Source organism: Pinus tabuliformis, chromosome 5_2 (assembly GCF_031772625.1).
Source record: "Pinus tabuliformis cultivar Carrire ecotype Pingquan chromosome 5_2, CPIR1, whole genome shotgun sequence".
In the NCBI taxonomy this organism is placed as follows: Eukaryota; Viridiplantae; Streptophyta; class Pinopsida; order Pinales; family Pinaceae; genus Pinus; species Pinus tabuliformis.
The window spans coordinates 1072882266-1072899881 of record NC_142306.1 but is presented as its reverse complement, the minus strand read 5'-3'; the positions used below and the strand labels follow the sequence as shown (position 1 = coordinate 1072899881).

Genomic DNA, 17616 nt, shown 5'->3' with positions numbered 1-17616 from the left:
AAAAGATTAATAAAATTTATAATTAAAATATTAGAATTATAAGATTTTTGTGGTAAGAGAGAAAACCTTAAAGTACAATGAAAAATATCAAAGTTCACTTAACAAATAACACACCTATGAACTAACTTATGTTTATATTATTTTAATTTTTATGGTCATTATTGATTTTTCAAAACATCTTAAATACTTAGCTACTAAAGCTTAAAATCCCTTATTCGGCCGACCATTATGTATTATATGATGAATATATTCTATAGGGTGCCACTCTCACAAAAGAATAGGGGGGCCTTTGAGAAAAGGCTAGACCGGCAATAGTCGGTAAACCCTAATTGGAGCGCAATTCAACAACACAAAACTCTTATAATAACATATTGACCAAGACAAAAGGAGGGAGAAGGATAAGAGGTAGAATACCATACTCAGTGCTCTGCTCTCTTTAGTGCTCCGCTCTCTTCGTCATCGTTTTCTTCGGCCCTTCCTGTTAGACATCAGGTTCGTTTCTAGCTTATATCCTCTGTGTATTCAGTCGTATTTGTCTCTTTTTGATTAAATTAAATGCCTCTTGAATGAAAAAAAAATGACTTTCACTTTTCTTTTGTAATGTGAGGTTTTCTGCCCACATGTATGCACGGTTCAATCACTGGACATATTTGTGTAGTGGGTTTCTTTAATTTTGTTGGGTAGCTTTAAAAGTATTGTGGCTTCTCTGGTTTGCCTTTGTTGTCTGCACTAGGGTTTGAAGGAGATGTTTGTTGCAGAAGGGGGTTTCAATCGGCTCTATTTTATTCTTTGTTCTCATTTTCAGTTGCTTTGCAGTTTTGCTTTAGGGTTTGCTTCACATTCTCTTTTATGTTTAAGACTTCTGATATCTTGCTATATTTTGAAGTTCCGCTTGTCTGTGGGTTGCATGCGTTGTAAACCCTCACCCTCAGGAGATGTTGAAGGATTTTGAGAGAACTGCCCATCTTGATTCTCTATTAATTTGACTAGAAATACACCCTAGTTTTTCTGTCCTTAAATTGTTAGCGCATGGCATGTCACTGTTTGTTGCCACACATTTTATTGCATGCTATTTTCTATTGCCTTGACAATCACCTTTGCGGTCGTGGCTCGATGTTGAACATTGTTAGTGCTACATACGGTGGCATCTCGAAACATAAACGTTGTTTTAGTGGTCACCGTCTTTTAGATAGCAGTCTAGCTGGAGGAACGTGCTTGTTATCAGCGGTTTGCTAAAAAATGAGTGACAAACGAGCTGCTTCTGATATACCTGACATATTTCGGACAATGTAATTCTTCATCGTTTATAGATGAAGCACTTTCGAAAAACTGCAGATGAAGTTTTGCTTTGCTAATTATTGCAGTTGTATTTTTTTGATCGACTAACATTTGGTATTTAGGGACATTGTAGTACATTAGCAATAATTGCTTGTTCCTGTATTTGCTCGTTACTGGTTGGGTTCCACCATCTGCATCATTTTTTGTTTGTTTACCGTTTTTCTTTAAGCATCCTTCCTAATCTACCTGGTCTATAGGACCTTCCAGTTAAGTTTGATTTAAACAGAAGATAGATCGAAATTTATTTGAAGGAGGTTGGACATTTAAGATATTTATGGCTTTTAAAATGCTTAGTATAATAATTATTCAATAATCGGTTGTTTCATCTCATGAATCAGGAAAGAGGCTGATTCAAATTTTCATAATGGCTGGAAGAAATCGCCTACCTGCACACCCCCTTAAAGGCGGTCCACGCGCTATGCCACCTATGCGAGAGGGCCCTTATGCCAGGGGCCCAGGGCCGTTGCCACCTCACCCTGCCCTTGTTGATGAGATTCGTGATGGCCCCTATGGAAGAGGACCAGGCCCTCTGCCTCCACATCCTGCACTATTAGAGGAGAAGCTTGCGGCTCAGCATCAAGAGATTCAGGGATTGCTTGTGGAGAACCAGCGGCTTGCTGCCACTCATGTAGCTTTACGTCAAGAACTTGCTGCAGCGCAGCAGGAGTTGCAACACTTGAATCATGTAGCTGGTAACATGCAGGCTGAAAAAGAGCACCAACTCAGAGAGCTGTATGACAAATCCATGAAGCTAGAAGCGGATTTGCGTGCGAATGAGCCAATTAAAGCTGAACTTATGCAGCTGCGTGCAGATAATCAGAAGATGGGTGTTGCAAGGCAAGACTTGGCAGCTCAGGTGCAATCACTTACACAAGATTTGGGAAGAGCACGAGCTGATATGCAGCAGGTGGGTGCAATGAGGGCAGAGATGGAAAGCATGCATCAGGAGCTACAACGAGCAAGGTCATTAACTTTTTGTAGTTCTTGTAGCTAGTTGTAGTTCATATATAATATTATGCAACTGCTCATATGCATGTCATACCTATTATGCGTTTCTTACATTTGAATTACCAAATTGTTTTGAAAAGTTCTTTTGCTTTGTTTTGTTTTGTAATTCTAACCTTGCAAAGCACTCCTAACATGATGAGTGTATTTTTGCATTCACTGTTGAATATATAATTGAATGTATAATTACAGAACTGCCATTGAATATGAGAAGAAGGCACGGGCTGACCAGCTAGAGCAGGGTCAGGCCATGGAGAAAAACTTGATTTCAATGGCTCGTGAAGTTGAGAAACTTCGGGCTGAGCTTGCAAATGTTGACAAGAGGGGGCGTGCTGCAGCAAACCCTGGTAAACCAATATATTGATTTAAGTTCACTTAGTTATTTTGCCCAAGTATTTTACGCAAACTGAAGTCTTGATATTTATTATCCTATTTTTTCTAAACAATTTGTTGAATTTTGAGCTACGTGTAACAAAGTTAGAGTCTAGAGTTAGCTAATTTTTGGCATTTCATCAGGTGGAGCATATGCTGGGAGCTATGGTAGTGCAGAAATGGGCTACTCAGGTGGTGGTCCTTATGGTGATGGTTATGGAATGCACCCGGTGTGTTTGATTTCTCATTTGGAGACATAATGCTATAAAGTTGTTCATAAATTGAATTAGTATAAATGTGAATAAAGATATATATTTTTGATACTAAGTTTCCATATTTTGTTTTGTGTTTTGACATTTTGCAGGTTCAAGGGGGTGCAGAAAGTGGTGGTCAGTATGGGGCTGGAGCTGCTCCGTGGGGAGCATATGATATGCAGCGTTCCCATGTACGTAGATAAATGGCAGTGTACACTATGGACTTGAAATGTACTGCCATTGATGCATCAATACATAACTGTATTTTGTGGTTGAAGCTACCAGGATTTGAAGAATCAAAGAAGCTAATGTAGATGATAATGTGCAAGTGGAAAGGACTTTTTCATTTATACCGAGTCGTGGTTTAGTACTGGTTCAGTTATAAGTATTCTGATTTTTGGTAAATCTGCTTGAAACATGCAGCTTACTAAGCAGAACAATATTTTCTTGTTAATACTTGAAAGGCCCGAGGAATTAGTGTTTTGATTATGTAAAGACTTTTTCAAAAAGATTTGCTAGATTCATCTTGAGTTTTGCACATTTTTGCCTTAGTATGCATGTTGTTGAATATGATACTCATGCTTTTTGAAAATTATCTCCTCTTCAAAAGTTTGATATAATAGGATTTTGCTTGAATAAGGTTATTTATATACATGTACATTTATGTATATAAATGTACATAAACGGTGGGTTTTCAAGGACACATGATAGTAGGCCGCAGGGAATATGGATACATAATATTGGGATTGTGCATTTAGCATAAAAGCCTAAACTTATAATGGTGTACTATCGGTACACAACTAGAATGGATATTAAATTACATAGTACAGTAGTTGATGTCTAGAGGTATTATTTAAAATGTGATATTCTATGTACAGCTAAGATGCAGAGGATTTTGGGTTGTTAAATAGTTCCGTTTTGAAATCGTTGGCCTAGCTGCACAGTAAGGGAGCCGTTGTTGCTGCATGAGTTGGAAGGTCTATCCAACAATAAGGGTTTCCAATAGTTAGTTGCATATTCTAGAGGTTTGGGCTCAAAATTGCTTGTAATGAGCCATACAATATATGGTTGTTGATTAGAAGTTTAGAACACCTTCAATAGCTATTTATCTAGAATGTCTTCAATAGCTACTTACCTAGAACGTCTTCAATAGCTACTTACCTAGAACGTCTTCAATAGCGACTTATCTAGAATGTCTTCAATAGCTACTTATTTATAAAATCTTCAATAGCTTCTTGCGTGTTGTCCCAATGCCAAGTTAAGCATCACAACATTTAATATCTGATTATTATTTGGGAAGGCATAGCAGATTTGGAGTAAGAGTGCATTAACAAAATCCCCCTTAGGTCTTGTGCCAATAATTATTAAGAACATCTTCAATAGTTTTTGAGTGCTGGCACATCACAACATTCATATCTAATCAGCACATCACAACATTCATATCTAATCATGAAAAAGTAGGGTTGTGAACTAAGGGTGCTTTAACATTTAACAAAATTCCCGCTAGGTGTTGTGCCCGTGCTTATTAGAACATCTTCAATATCTTCATGAGCACTGGTGCGATGCCAAATTAAGCATCACAACATTAATATCTAATCATGAAACCTAGGGTTGTATGTTTATGTGCAGCGTTTATGTGTGTGTGTGTGTGTGCTGGGAGAAATTACAAAACTATGTGTGTATATATATGTGTGTGTGCACTTGGAGAAATTACAAAACTATATATGTGCGTGTCACAACCAAAACTTTTCTTATTGTTAATATAGTGGAAAAATTAAAAAACTAGCTTGGATCCATTTAAACTGTAGACCTATTGAGTGCACAGACACACATACACAGGTGTACATACATAAGTAAATACACACATACACACATGTCTATATGCTTGTGTGTGTATATATATGTATATGCTTGTGTGTGTATATATGTATGTATGTATATGTGCACACATATACACATATATGTATGTGTGTGCACGTGCATATATGTCTTTAAGTATAGGTTTGGGAGAAATTATAAATTGTGTGCATGTGTAATTTTCATATCTATCTATCTATATATATATATATATATATATGTGGGAGAAATGAAAAAACTGTGTAGCATCCTAACTTTTCATATATATATATATAGGTTGGAAAAATTAAAAAAACTAGCATAGATCCATTTTAACTGTTAATATATTGAGGGCATCTGAAGTGTAATCATGGAAGAGCTCTTAGAACCTTTAATACTCTCCCCTGGGAAAAATAAAAAGAACTGTTTATGTGTGTGTCTCACTACCCAAAGCAGCATAGATCCAAATAACGAATGTTTTTTTCAGATCTCATGTTGCTTATTAGAAGTACCAGTCTAAACATTTTGATATTCGAGTTATTTTCTCTAGATACTAGATTTGTTCAGTATATGGGTACTGTATCATCAAATGATTAATTTTTTCTTTAGCTCCGCTGCAAATATAACAAATATGGAGTCAATTTATTTAACTTTTTTGCAACAAATCCCGTGTTAGAACATTGTTTGGACAGACAGCCAAAGGACTTCATTTATTTTATTTTATTGGGGGGATCCAGATCTTGTTCCTTCACCCATCTTTTGCTTGGATTTCTCTAGACCTCATGACGTTATACCACAAATTTAGCAGTGTATTCACCGAAGGCCTTATCTTATGACCAGGGCAGTGAATCGGCCTTGCCCTGTTATCATATATGACCAATTTTTAAGTTAGATACCAACAGGTTCCATCTATCTTCCTTTTCCCCTCGAAAAGCAAAAATCCATTGTTCTCATCCTTGTGAACTTATGGAAGAATTGACGGCCGGCCTTAGGTTGACTTGAATAAAAACAGTCCTTGATCTTGGAATCAAACTATGCACCCAAGAGGAAGCTTCATTGCATTCCCACACCCTACGATAGGATCAGTTCCCAGTCTTATCTTTGCCCCATTCCTGAACTCCAATGGCTGTTGTGTTCCAAATTCTAATAATTGGAAAAGTCAGTCCCTTCCAGTGGTTTGACACATTCTTATGCTTTTTGTATGGTTTTTAGATGAATCTATGCTTGTTAATTTTTTAGTTTTATCATCTAAATGGGGGGTTCTCTGAGTACGTACTTACATTTTGTGGATGGGTACTCTGTAAGTTTGTTACCAGTGGATATGTTTAACTTTGTAGGGACATTGAGTGAGGTAAAATTCGAAATATTACAGCAGGAAGCATTTTGAATGTTTGAAGGGAATTTGGAGTAGGTCCCTTGTGCTTTTTGGAGTGACTCAACAAAATCAGTGACATATGACATTCTTGTGCGGTCTTACACATTGGAAGCACATTGTTTATGTCTTTTGGAAGTATGTGAAAATAAAAAAGCATGGAGAGTAGTGTGACAGATAGTATTTATAGAATGTCTAATTTGTGATGGTGTAACCCTCAAATTTCTAGTGTCATTCACTGCAGGAGCAGATATAGCATTGTCTTTAGAATTTTGGATGTCTTTACTTTTCTCATTTTGAAATGTTGGGTATTTTCTATAGTTGATAGTACTTTCCAAAACTTGATGATTTGTCTTCCATTTTAAGAGTTGGCTGAATGCCTAGTATTTGGTTGTGAGAGGAATAGAATTTGTAAACTACATTATAACTGTAGTTTACTTGGAAGTCAACGTGGGAATTTGATGGCAAAATGTTGGGCAGTGTGGAAAGGTACTTACAATAGGCAAAATGTTGGGCAGTGGGGAATGGTACTACTACTTACAATATTGAGAGCAATGTCTATTGAATTGGTCACTAGTCAACATTTTAATCAGATGGTAGCTAGTTTTTTAAATGGAAAATGCCATAATGAAGGTCTGTTCATATCTCTTTAAGTTTCTGGAATCAACTAAGTCTATTTCCAGGTTGGCAATGTCTGAAAGTACATAGTAATTTCTATAGTTGACAGTACTTTCCAAAACTTGATTATTTGTCTTTCAATTTAAGAGTTGGCTGGATGCCTAGTATTTGGTTGTGAGAGGAATAGAATTTTTAAACTACATTGTAACTTTAGTTTACCTGGAAGTCAACGTGGGAATTTGATGGCAAAATGTTGGGCAGTGGGAAAAGATACTTACAATATTGAGAGCAATGTCTATTGAATAGGTCATAGTCAACATTTTAATCAGATGTTAGCTAGATTTTTAAATGGAAAATGCCATAATGAAGGTCTGTTCTTATCTCTTTAAGTTTCTGGAATCAACTAAGCCTATTGCAGATTGGCAATGTCTGAAAGTACATTGTGGCATTGTAGTTGTCTGAAAGTACATTTATGGAATGACCTCAGTTTTTACATTTGAAATTCCTTCTATATATTATATGTAGTGTGAGATATGCACCAAAGGACCTCGCAGTATGGTGCAAAATTTATCCTGGAGATCTACATAATATAGCATTCAATGTTATATTTTATAGTAAATATATGTTATATTTGCAATTTCCAGCAAATATTAGTGGCAGGTTATACACTCTGCTTCATTGGAATTAGACAAGCCAGATGATGCTTTCAGTGTACGACAAAGATATACTAGTGGTGGATACTATATAGATGAGAACATCTAGCAATTAAGTGAATGAAAATTGAGCAAATAGTTTGTTTATTTTCTACCGGACTTTCTGTCAAATATCAGTTTGCCTTGGAATATCATATTACTGGTGTCAGTTTCAGTGTCGCAGTACAATGAGCAGATTACACTGTTTTGATGTGTAGTATGGTTTGCAAGAAAGTGTTTATGGTGGGAGTGGGTGCGGTCTATCCTATAGAGGTGTTCAAAAAATAGAAATTCAGAGGATTGTCTCAAAAGAGATGCATGGAGCACCTTTTTTTCATTCCCACTTGAGGATCTTGAAATAAGAGTTCCACCTTGTCTTCTTCCAAGTTCAATTTATTTGTTTGTGTTAGATCATGCTGCATGTGGTGGTGATATTTGGCATGAAAGACCGTAATTATTGCATGCTCAAAATTTAAGGTTGAATTTGAAAAGGATATCAGATACAGATTATTTCTGTGACCTGGAACTGCATCTCCTTTTCTGTTCTATCTGATGTGGTATTAACCATTTCCATTTGCAAAACTGGTATATCTGTTTTGCTGGTTTTGGTTTATTATTACCATAAGATTTGCATTTATGCAGTTATGGAGTTGCAGTAATTTAGTTTTTTATTTGTTTGATATTACATCAGATAGTGTTCTGGTGTTGTCTTTATTGAATATCTTGTGGTACCTGAATGATTGTGGGTGTTTAGTATGTAAATTTGAGATCTTTCCACTAGGAATCTTAGGTCACCTTGTAATTAAGGATAGGAGAGTCAAGTCACATAAAGGCCTTCTAAGTTTTCAGCAATTGTGATTGATTGTTTTGAAGTTTGTTTTTTTGTTTTGTTTTTGTTCTACTGTTTTCAGAGGGATGTGTTGTTATGCTCTTTTATCCAATTTAAAAATGGTGTCATGTCAAATGATGGTGATGCACATTGGCCTAGGATGATTTCTAAATATTATGCAGACCATCATTGTACAATGCCAATGTTGTTAATGAATGCCATGAGGTTCTCTAGCTTCTACGAGGGAAAAAGTAGTGACTCCATGCTCTTTCTACCTGAAGTTTAGAAACCTTGTTTCAGTCAATTATGTACTTCACACCTGGAACAGGTCTGAGCTAAATTGTTTTGATGTTTACAAGAGTGGGTGTAATTGATACCGAGGAAACTATACATGGTAGGTAGAGGAGCTTATGCTACTGTACTGATACATCGAGCATTGAAAATTGTGGAATTTTTCGAAATAGGAATCTGATTGCAAGTCCCAAGTGTACGTAGGCCTACAAGTTACAATTTTGTGATCTAGAATATACAACTGGACATACATATTTTAGAGGCTTTAGTTGAGCTAGTTTTGGCGCACTGGGAGTACATTTTAGTCATTTACAATTGGCTTCACATTTCCTTGCAATAAATGCAATGAATAGATCAACTTTCAGAGAAGCAACAGTTCTATAAATGCCGAATCTGATAAGTTCATCAGCTTCAAAAGTTTTCAAGATACATTGAAGACAACTGTCAGTGATTTGGTGCCACAAGTCTGATGGAGCGACACGGATGAGTTTCACATGGACCAAGTAAGTGACTATAACCTGATAACAGATCTTGAAAACAAATTTATTTTGTGTAGATTCACTTGTCAGTAATTATGTTAAAAGCTTCCTAGCATAGCAGAGTTGCTCAAAGTATGATAATTATATTTTTTGTTGTTGTTTTTGTTTATCCTTTGTGAAACAACGTTTATCTTTAGGAAAAGTGAATCTGTAATCCCAGAATGAATAGACTCGCACTTAAAGCCTTTAGTGTTGACAATCAACTTGATTTCTTTGTCATCTCAAAACTGGAACATTGCATTCTTCGGTAGTGATGGTGGAATGTAGATTTGCGTTACCCCATAGGTTATTAGCTTTTAATCTTATAGTATTATGTGTTTTGTTTGATCTGTCATATCATTGAAATATAGCCTGCTGCCTTTAGGACAAGTTGACTCTAGTATAAGTGGAAATGCCTACCTTCTACGTTTATTAGCAACATTGTGCTGTTAACCCGAGTAAGATCTTTGACAATTTACAGACTAATTCATTGCCTATCCTAATTTGTTTAATTTATAATAGACAAATGAGCGCGTTTCACGTTTTCAAACCACTAATGCGCTGATTGTCAGCAATTGGCTTTCCCAGGCTTCTCTACTGGGGGTTTTGTCCTAGTTTCAATACATCAATTTATATGTAAATGGCCCTCTAGATGGCAAGGTCTGTGCTGTGCGAGTTTTGCCCCTTCGATTAGGAGCGCTATTTTCATTCCATTTTTTCTGCATGAATCAAAACCCTTCACTCATTAATGAGAGCGGTCTGTGGTAACTAATTGAATGTTAGGAAATACTAAAACCTCTGCTTTAAGGGCCTTGATTTGAGAGTGCTAGGGAACTCTAGGCATTGGTGTCACAAGTGTTATAATAGTTTCCCTTAAGGCTCGAAGTTACTCATATTCATGTTTCTCCCTAGCTTATCTCGCTTATTATTGCGGTTGAAGATATCTACCTCAAAACATTTATGACAGCTTCCTGTTCTTCTAACAGCGAATTAGTGGTGAACTTAGTTGTCTCTTCACTTTTTCATGTACGATTTGTGATTGGTAATATTCATACATATCAAATTCTGCTATATATGTTATATTCTCTCAGGCAATTGATAGGAGTAAGTCGAATAGTGTACAAACCTGAAAACGTTTTCCATGTTGAATGTAGATCTAATTTGATTAGTGGATTAACTAGGTTTTTAAGGTTTTTCCCCAAATTTGATAGGAATTTTGCTGTAAAGTTATTGTCTTTCACCTTCGTGAAAGTCAATTGGTTTTATCTTGGGTGGTTGGGAGGAATTGTTGCTATCCTCCACACCCAGGTTCAATTCCTGTAAGTGACATGTTGAGCTTAGATCTTTTAGTGTTGGTGACTATGAAACTTGGCCCTTAGGGTTTTATCTCTCTTTGTGTGGGGGCATTGCTTACATTCTAATCCAAGGCTTGAAGCAATACCCTCAATTCAAGAACGAGGCTGAAACTGATAACTTAGCTGGTGTGTTTGGAATTCTCTGAAGCCCTTCCCCTACAAGGGTGATATGAAGCACTACAAATCGGACTAGAAGTGTGCTAAAAACCTTGGACCTTGGTGTTATATTGTTCAAAACTATGAACATTTACAGGCTTTGACCTTTCATATGTTGTAACTTGTATGGTAACTGCCAGTTGGATAGCAAATTCCTATGAAACCTTGTGCCTTGGCATTGGGACTTCTCAATATAGAAGTTTTATGATTTCTAACGTTTCTAATGTTTTTATCGATTGTAGCTTTTGCCAAGGCCATCTCTGTTGTATTAAGGATGGACATTTTTGGCTCGATAGGATGTTGAAGTCTTGTTTTCAGGCCATGAAATGGTCATGGACCATCTAGTTTCTGGTTTCTCGCCTAGGGAAGTACTTGCTAACTTAAAGTGGACGCAGTTCAGATTTTCAGATTTTCCTAACATTAATAGTTTTTGCCATTATGCTGTTACCATGCGAGTCTGGATTTTTTTCTGCTTGGTTAAAATAGATTCCTTTTTCCACCCTTGAGCGGCTCCTGCAGCAATTTTTTTATGTAGAAAATCTAACTGAATGGACAACTTCCATTTATACAAAGAAATTGATGTTGCATCTATTTTACTCATTTTCTTTTGTAGTTTTGTGTACTAATTATTTTGGGTACCATTCAGGTCAAGCGAATGTAAATGGTTCCAAAGTTGTCTTGGCCCTAAGAGTTTTGGACCACTAGGTACTCTCTTGCTTCATATATTTCATATCCATTTATATTTTTATGAAATCAGAATGTTTTATAGAAATGTATTGCAAGACATTTACAAAATGATAAAGGATAAAGTTTATTTAGTGCCTTTATTTTGTTTCATGATTGATTAGAACAATCGTTGTATGAGGTATTGCGGACTTAGTTTTTCCCAATGAGATAACTGAAATGTATGAAATAATCTGGGTCCATTGGGTACACCTCTATTGTGTCTTGTACGTAGCTGAAATAACTGAAATTGGGTACACCTCTATTGTTTGGGTACACCCCTATTGCGGACTTAGTTTTTCCCAATGAGATAACTGAAATGTATGAAATAATCTGGGTCCATTGGGTACACCTCTATTGTTTCTTGTACGTAGCTGAAATAGATTTTATTTTTTTGAGCAAATAATAAAAATTCAGAAAGGTACAATGGGGAAATATATGGCATTCCTGTTGGGGATCAATATATCTGGAGCTATAGCTCCATTAATGCACGGGGGAAGTATATGCCACCTGTTAGATTTATGCACGTACAAAACCTAAGGGGTGGCATATACTGCCACCATGCATTGATGGAGCTTAAGCTCCAGAAATATTGGTTGCCATTCCTGTTTGTGCTGGAGCTAGTAAAAACTGGACTGCTAATGTTAAACACATTTTCTGGTAATAGTATTCTTTGACCGAGAACACTTACAGTGAGGCCACATACCTGATCTCATTTCAATTTTTTGAAGTTGCGTAAGTAGATCTCTCATGTCATTTGAGCTGAGGTGAATAAATACCTGATGGAAGACTGGGTGAATTGGAAGCTGGAAGATATTGATTTGGTTTGTGGTGCCTCATATTGCTCGCTGCTGAGATTTGCAGGAGGATTGTATGCTATGAATCGAAGGTTAGTCCTAGGTTTGTGCAGTACACCTTCACAAGGGGAGGTTGGAGGCTCCATGTGATCATTTGGATTTGGATGCTGGGGTGTTTCTGTTCTCTTCGACTCCCCCGGTGCTTCTTTGTGGTTGGGGTTGTTTGACCGAAGAAGTTCCAATTTTGAGAGCCTATCCCATGTATAAGGCCAAGGACCGTTGGTCTGATTCTCTGAATAGGTTATGATATGACTTTGGATTTTGTATGGGGCACTGAATAATGCAGTGCTCCTCTGTCTGTGTCTCTCTCCTATAGTGCCAGAGTAGGCAAACACTGTCTGCTTGAGGGATATGGTGATTGGCTTGCACGTGAACTGTGAAACAATTTGGAACTGGTCGAAAGGGATCCTAAGTGCATGCATTTAATGGTGAAGTGTGTAGGCTGGTGTGATAATGAGGCTTTCTTCCTCCTCTCTCTGTGCTTCTCTAAGTATCAGGAAGGAGAAGGTGACTGTTTTGGTAGTGTCTTTGTGGTTGGGGTTGTTTCACCGAAGAAGTTCCAAGTTTGAGAGCTTCTCCCATTTATAAGGCCAAGCACTGTTGGTCTGAAGATGCAGAGGGAATTCTGTGATTCTCTGAAAAGGAAATGATATTGACTTTGGATTTTGTATGGGGCACTGAATAATGCAGTGCTCCTCTGTCCGTGTCTCTCTCCTATACTGCTAGAGTAGGCAAACCCTGTCTGCACGAGGGATGTAGTGATTGGCTTGCACGTGAGCTGTGAACAACAACTCAACTGGTTGAAAGTGATCCTAAGTGCATGCATTTAATGGTGAAGTGTGTAGGCTTGTGTAATAATGAGGGTTTCTGACAGCTCTATAAAATGCCTCTACATAGAAAGCCATCTTAGTGTTGAGCCTTACTGTGCGTGTCTTTAAATTTCTAAAATTTTGCAATAATGTACTTAATGATGTATATATTAAAATTGTGCAACAATGTACGTAATGATGTATATATTAAAATTGTGCAACAATGCTCGTCTTTGAATTTCTAAAATTGTGCAATAATGTACGTAATGATGTATATTCGGAGTGCCCGAAAGTAATTACTCAGTATGTCCTGTCTTTTAAACTACCATCCTAATTGCTGTTATTGGTCAAACTAATAATTTGTTGTATCGAAGCGAGTGGATATTGCCTTTCTATTGGATCATTTCACTTTTAATTCGTATGCTAATTTTTTAAAATATTTATTGGACTGTTTCACATAATCTTAAGACATTTTCTATTTGCTGTCTCAATATTTCAAAGCTGATAATGATAATTTAATTGACAGGCAGGACTGTCCTCTCCAGATTTCGGACACTGCTCAAGAATGATTTTGATATCAGGTAAAATTGAAAAGAATGTAGGTTTCATCGTCACTGAAGTATTTTGGCAAATGATCACCTCTGTGATATTTGAGTTTTTTTTGATGGATGGTTGTTCGGATATAGTGTACTGATTAGTTTTTCTACAAAAAAGTGCAGCTTCAAAAAAGTGCAGCTGTGAAGGTTCACTTCACTTTTTGTTTTCGTGCCTCTCTTAGACCTCTGTCTGGAGAATTTAAAAAAAAGTGTCATCCGATTCAACAAGATCGCAAGGTGCTAGTGAAAGGAATGCGATGTTCCCAACTTACATGCACGTCATATAATAGTACGTTGTGTAATAGGAGAGATCCTTCAAAGAACCTGACTGCTTTAATGCTATTTTCTGGTGCTATATTGTTTTATTTTCCTGTCGTGGCATTATATGCGTTAATTCTACATTCTTTTCAATACGTCTTTCTTAAATTGGTTTGGTATGTCGTTAAATGTTTTTTGATGTGCAGGAATAACTGCACAAACTATGGATGTGAATCTGGAAATCCAATCCCAATTGTTTCCTCCGCGAACGTGCTGTAACTTCTGATAATGCGTTTAACATGAAAGTTCGACTTCAAATAAGGAACATGCTGCAAAAGATCAGTGTGAAATTCCTGTATAGATGAAATGAGGGGTTGGTCTGCATGCAAGGGCGTTCTAAGGTGGGCTGTCAGCTCCCCTCGTTTCGTTAATTGAAGATAGCAAGGTTTAAGTTTTTGATATCCATTTTGGCCCTTTGGATATTAATAATTTATTCTTTTGGATATCAATCAGTTGTCAGCTGGCACGCAGTTCTGCTTTTAGTGACTATACCATATCAATGATAATGGGCAAGGCCCCCTTGATTTTTGTTATGATTTTTTTTTAATGAATATGGGTCAGTGTGAGCACTCAGGATATATGAACTATTGGTGTTTTGAACTTCCAGGGAGTAAAAACCATAACCATGATGTAATTTTGGACAGTTTGAATACCATTTTGTATATCAATTAAAATATCTCATTTAGAAAATGAAAAAAAAATCCCTCTCAATCTGGGATGATGTATCCTGTGGCAGTGTGCTTAAAACAAATATATTCACGATACCATCTTTATTCTCACGAGTCATTACCTCATCTTGGAAAATATTTTTTGCTCCCAAGATCGATTTGGCATAACATTTTGTCATAGTTACGGCTGACAGAAAGTAATAATTTACGAGGTTAAACTTGGTAATTTTTTTTATACATCACAGGATTTTGAAAATTTTATTTGCTCCTAAGATTATTCCGGCTTTAACGTTTTGTTTTTACTTCGGCCCTGATACAAAGTAATAATCTGTAAGTGTGAAACTTTGTAACTGTATTTTTTTTCTCCATTACAAATCTTAACAAACACGACAGGTCCTGCGTCAAAAAAAATAATTTGGGAATTGAGATTAATGCTCACCCAAACCGATCCTGTATTCCCTGCTTTACATTAATAAAAAATGAGATTTATGCGCACCCAAACCGATCCTGTATTACTGAATGAGCATCGAGCTCGAGTATTGCTTTGGTTACTGTGCTGGATCAGAGATATGGCATTTGGATACTAGTATTCTTCCTGTTATTTTCGAAAGTGGCTAAATTATTTCACCAAATATAGCATTTGAACACTATTATTGTTTCTGTTATTTTCAAAAGTGGCTAAATTATTTTCACCAAATATAGCATTTAAACACTAGTATTGTTTCTGTTATTTTCAAAAGTGGCTAAATTATCAAAATATGAATGCTCGGAAACGCACTACTATTGTTTCGTCATTTTTCCTCCGACGGAACCGATCATCTGTTAGTTGGTCCTTGTAAATACAATATGATATCCCAAGCCTGGATTGCTGGCTGTCTGTGGTTGGGTAGAAGAGTGGATCGAAGCTTTAGGTGATAAATATATCATCTTTTCCATATTTTTGAATGACTGCTCCCATTGTCACATCGAGGATATTAGTGAGGATTTGTTGGCATCATGTTACTTGGCCGGACCCTTTCAGTCTTCGTTTCCTGTTATTGTTTCAAACGTTATACCCTATTCCAAGCACTGGACATGCAACTGCAACCACGGCGTCTTAATGTGTGCCTTGAGAGAAAACTAAGGGTTGTATGAAGACATGTTCTGAATGAATAGGGGAGTTCTCACCAAATCTATTGAGCATAATCGATGCCAAACATCTGTCCACACGTTCGTTATTTTCACTACAAGCATCCGATCCAGCATTCTTTCCCATTCCAGAAGATGTCTTGTAAAGCTACACAGTCGCAAATCCAAATGTACGAGGAGATAATACTGTGTACAAGTCCTCCTTTATACCAGTTCTAGCGCTGGTATAGAATCACTTCAGAAAGAGATAACGCTGTGTGCGTTCACCATTTTTCTAACTTGTGTTGGTACGACCCATCCGTTTAGAGTCTAGACAGAGCCATTAGCTCATGCAGCGCGAGAGTTATGGATCTAGTCTGTTCTAGCTCATTCCCTTCATATGGTTGATCCAGTAGCATGTTGATTCCATAAAATATCGTGAAGTACTTCACGAAAACAGCAACTCAACACGGCTGCTGTGAATAATAGTGGCATTGTCTCTATTTTCATTCTTATAGCTGCAACGATGTGCTCAACAAGGCGCCCCATCGAATCTATATGGATGCCCAGAAACTGCATGCTGGTGACCAACAAAAGACCCCTACCACATATTTGTGACATCTGACCAACAAAAGACCCCTAGCTGATGTTTGTGACATCTGACCAACAAAACACCCCTAACTGATATTTGTGACATCTGGTTTTCGTTGGGTGTTGTCGATTTTTGGTTAATAGAATTCATCATCGCAGCAGATTTGGACACTAGCAAAGGTCTAGTTCGATTTCAGAACTATAATTTTCAGAACGATAATCCTGGCCCTATTATCATCAAAGTGCGTTTTTCATTGTAAAATAATTAATATACGGTATTTATAGATTTAAATATAAAAAATATGAAAATTAGAGCGTACACTAGAGATGCATGTTCTTTCTCTTCTTGAACAACTTTCTGTTACATCAATTGGTGCTATAATTGTCGCTTTTGATCTTTGTAGCGGTCTACGGGGTATGCGCTTTTATGCTTTTTTTTTGGGTGGTTTAAAAGATGTGTATAAATGTGAATTTATTGTTATGTAATTTATTTTTGTGATTTCAATAATTAAAATATAAAAAATAACCGAAACATATAAATTAATGAAAAAATCATAAAAATAACGAAAGAAGGCAAAATTAATCTCATGTCATAAAAACATAAAACATAAAAAGATAACCACACAATCACAAATTCATAAAAAAATATATCCAAAAAATCCAAAAACCAAAACATAAAAGAGGTAGGGCACACGTTTATTGGGAATTGGAGAGATAAAGGCACACAAATCCTTTTCACTTGAAAAGGATGCGACATTGGGAATGGGAGAGAATCGGAGAGACAAAGGCGCACACTTGAAAAGGATGCGACATTGGCAAGTTCACCAGGATAGTTTCAGGACTCAGAGACGAAGGACACAAATTCCCCTGTCAATTGAGAAATGAATTCTACCCTCTGCTTTCCAGGATTCTAATGTTGTTCTCTACACCATGACACAAATTCGGGACATCAAAGCTCAGAGACGAATGACACAAATTCCTTTCAATTGAGAAATGGATGCGGCCCTCTCCTGATAATGCTAATGTTCTCTACACCAGGACACGAATTCGGGACAGGAATTATGATGGGATCAAATTGTTGATGGCTGTCAGGAACAACAGATGCTAATTTAAGAAAGCTAACGCTAATGTTCTCTACACCAGGACACGAATTCGGGACAGGAATTATGATGGGATCAAATTGTTGATGGCTGTCAGGAACAACAGATGCTAATTTAAGAAAGTTAACGGAGGTGACTCAATCTATTTGCAGCGGACAAACCCTATAAGTCATCTCAATCTCCTTTATTGAGAAGTCACATCAGACTCCAT

The 17616-nt window shown here is 36.8% G+C and overlaps 2 protein-coding genes across 2 annotated transcripts; both read left to right on the top strand.

The window, feature by feature from the left end:
• Window positions 1–332: 332 nt before the first annotated feature.
• LOC149162942 (protein FLX-like 1) lies at window positions 333–3509 on the top strand. Its single transcript, XM_089437466.1, has 5 exons — window positions 333–492; window positions 1677–2301; window positions 2536–2690; window positions 2860–2945; window positions 3080–3509. Exons 2-5 carry the CDS (start codon window positions 1703–1705, stop codon window positions 3170–3172), a joined length of 933 nt encoding a protein of 310 aa, XP_089293592.1. The 5' UTR covers window positions 333–492; window positions 1677–1702; the 3' UTR covers window positions 3173–3509.
• A 153-nt stretch (window positions 3510–3662) lies between these two features.
• On the top strand, window positions 3663–14472 carry LOC149162941 (uncharacterized). Its single transcript, XM_089437467.1, has 5 exons — window positions 3663–9110; window positions 11283–11341; window positions 13552–13606; window positions 13804–13910; window positions 14086–14472. Exons 1-5 carry the CDS (start codon window positions 9091–9093, stop codon window positions 14163–14165), a joined length of 321 nt encoding a protein of 106 aa, XP_089293593.1. The 5' UTR covers window positions 3663–9090; the 3' UTR covers window positions 14166–14472.
• The last annotated feature ends 3144 nt before the right edge of the window (window positions 14473–17616 follow it).

Bases quoted from the DNA above. Each gene is read 5' to 3' on its own strand.
- LOC149162942 (XM_089437466.1), top strand. From the start codon at position 1,703: ATGGCTGGAAGAAATCGCCTACCTGCACACCCCCTTAAAGGCGGTCCA. The intron at 2,302-2,535 runs GTCATTAACTTT...GTATAATTACAG, and splicing joins CAGGAGCTACAACGAGCAAG to AACTGCCATTGAATATGAGA. The intron at 2,691-2,859 runs GTAAACCAATAT...GCATTTCATCAG, and splicing joins GCGTGCTGCAGCAAACCCTG to GTGGAGCATATGCTGGGAGC.
- LOC149162941 (XM_089437467.1), top strand. From the start codon at position 9,091: ATGAGTTTCACATGGACCAA. The intron at 13,607-13,803 runs GTAAAATTGAAA...TGCCTCTCTTAG, and splicing joins AAGAATGATTTTGATATCAG to ACCTCTGTCTGGAGAATTTA. The intron at 13,911-14,085 runs GTACGTTGTGTA...TTTGATGTGCAG, and splicing joins TACATGCACGTCATATAATA to GAATAACTGCACAAACTATG.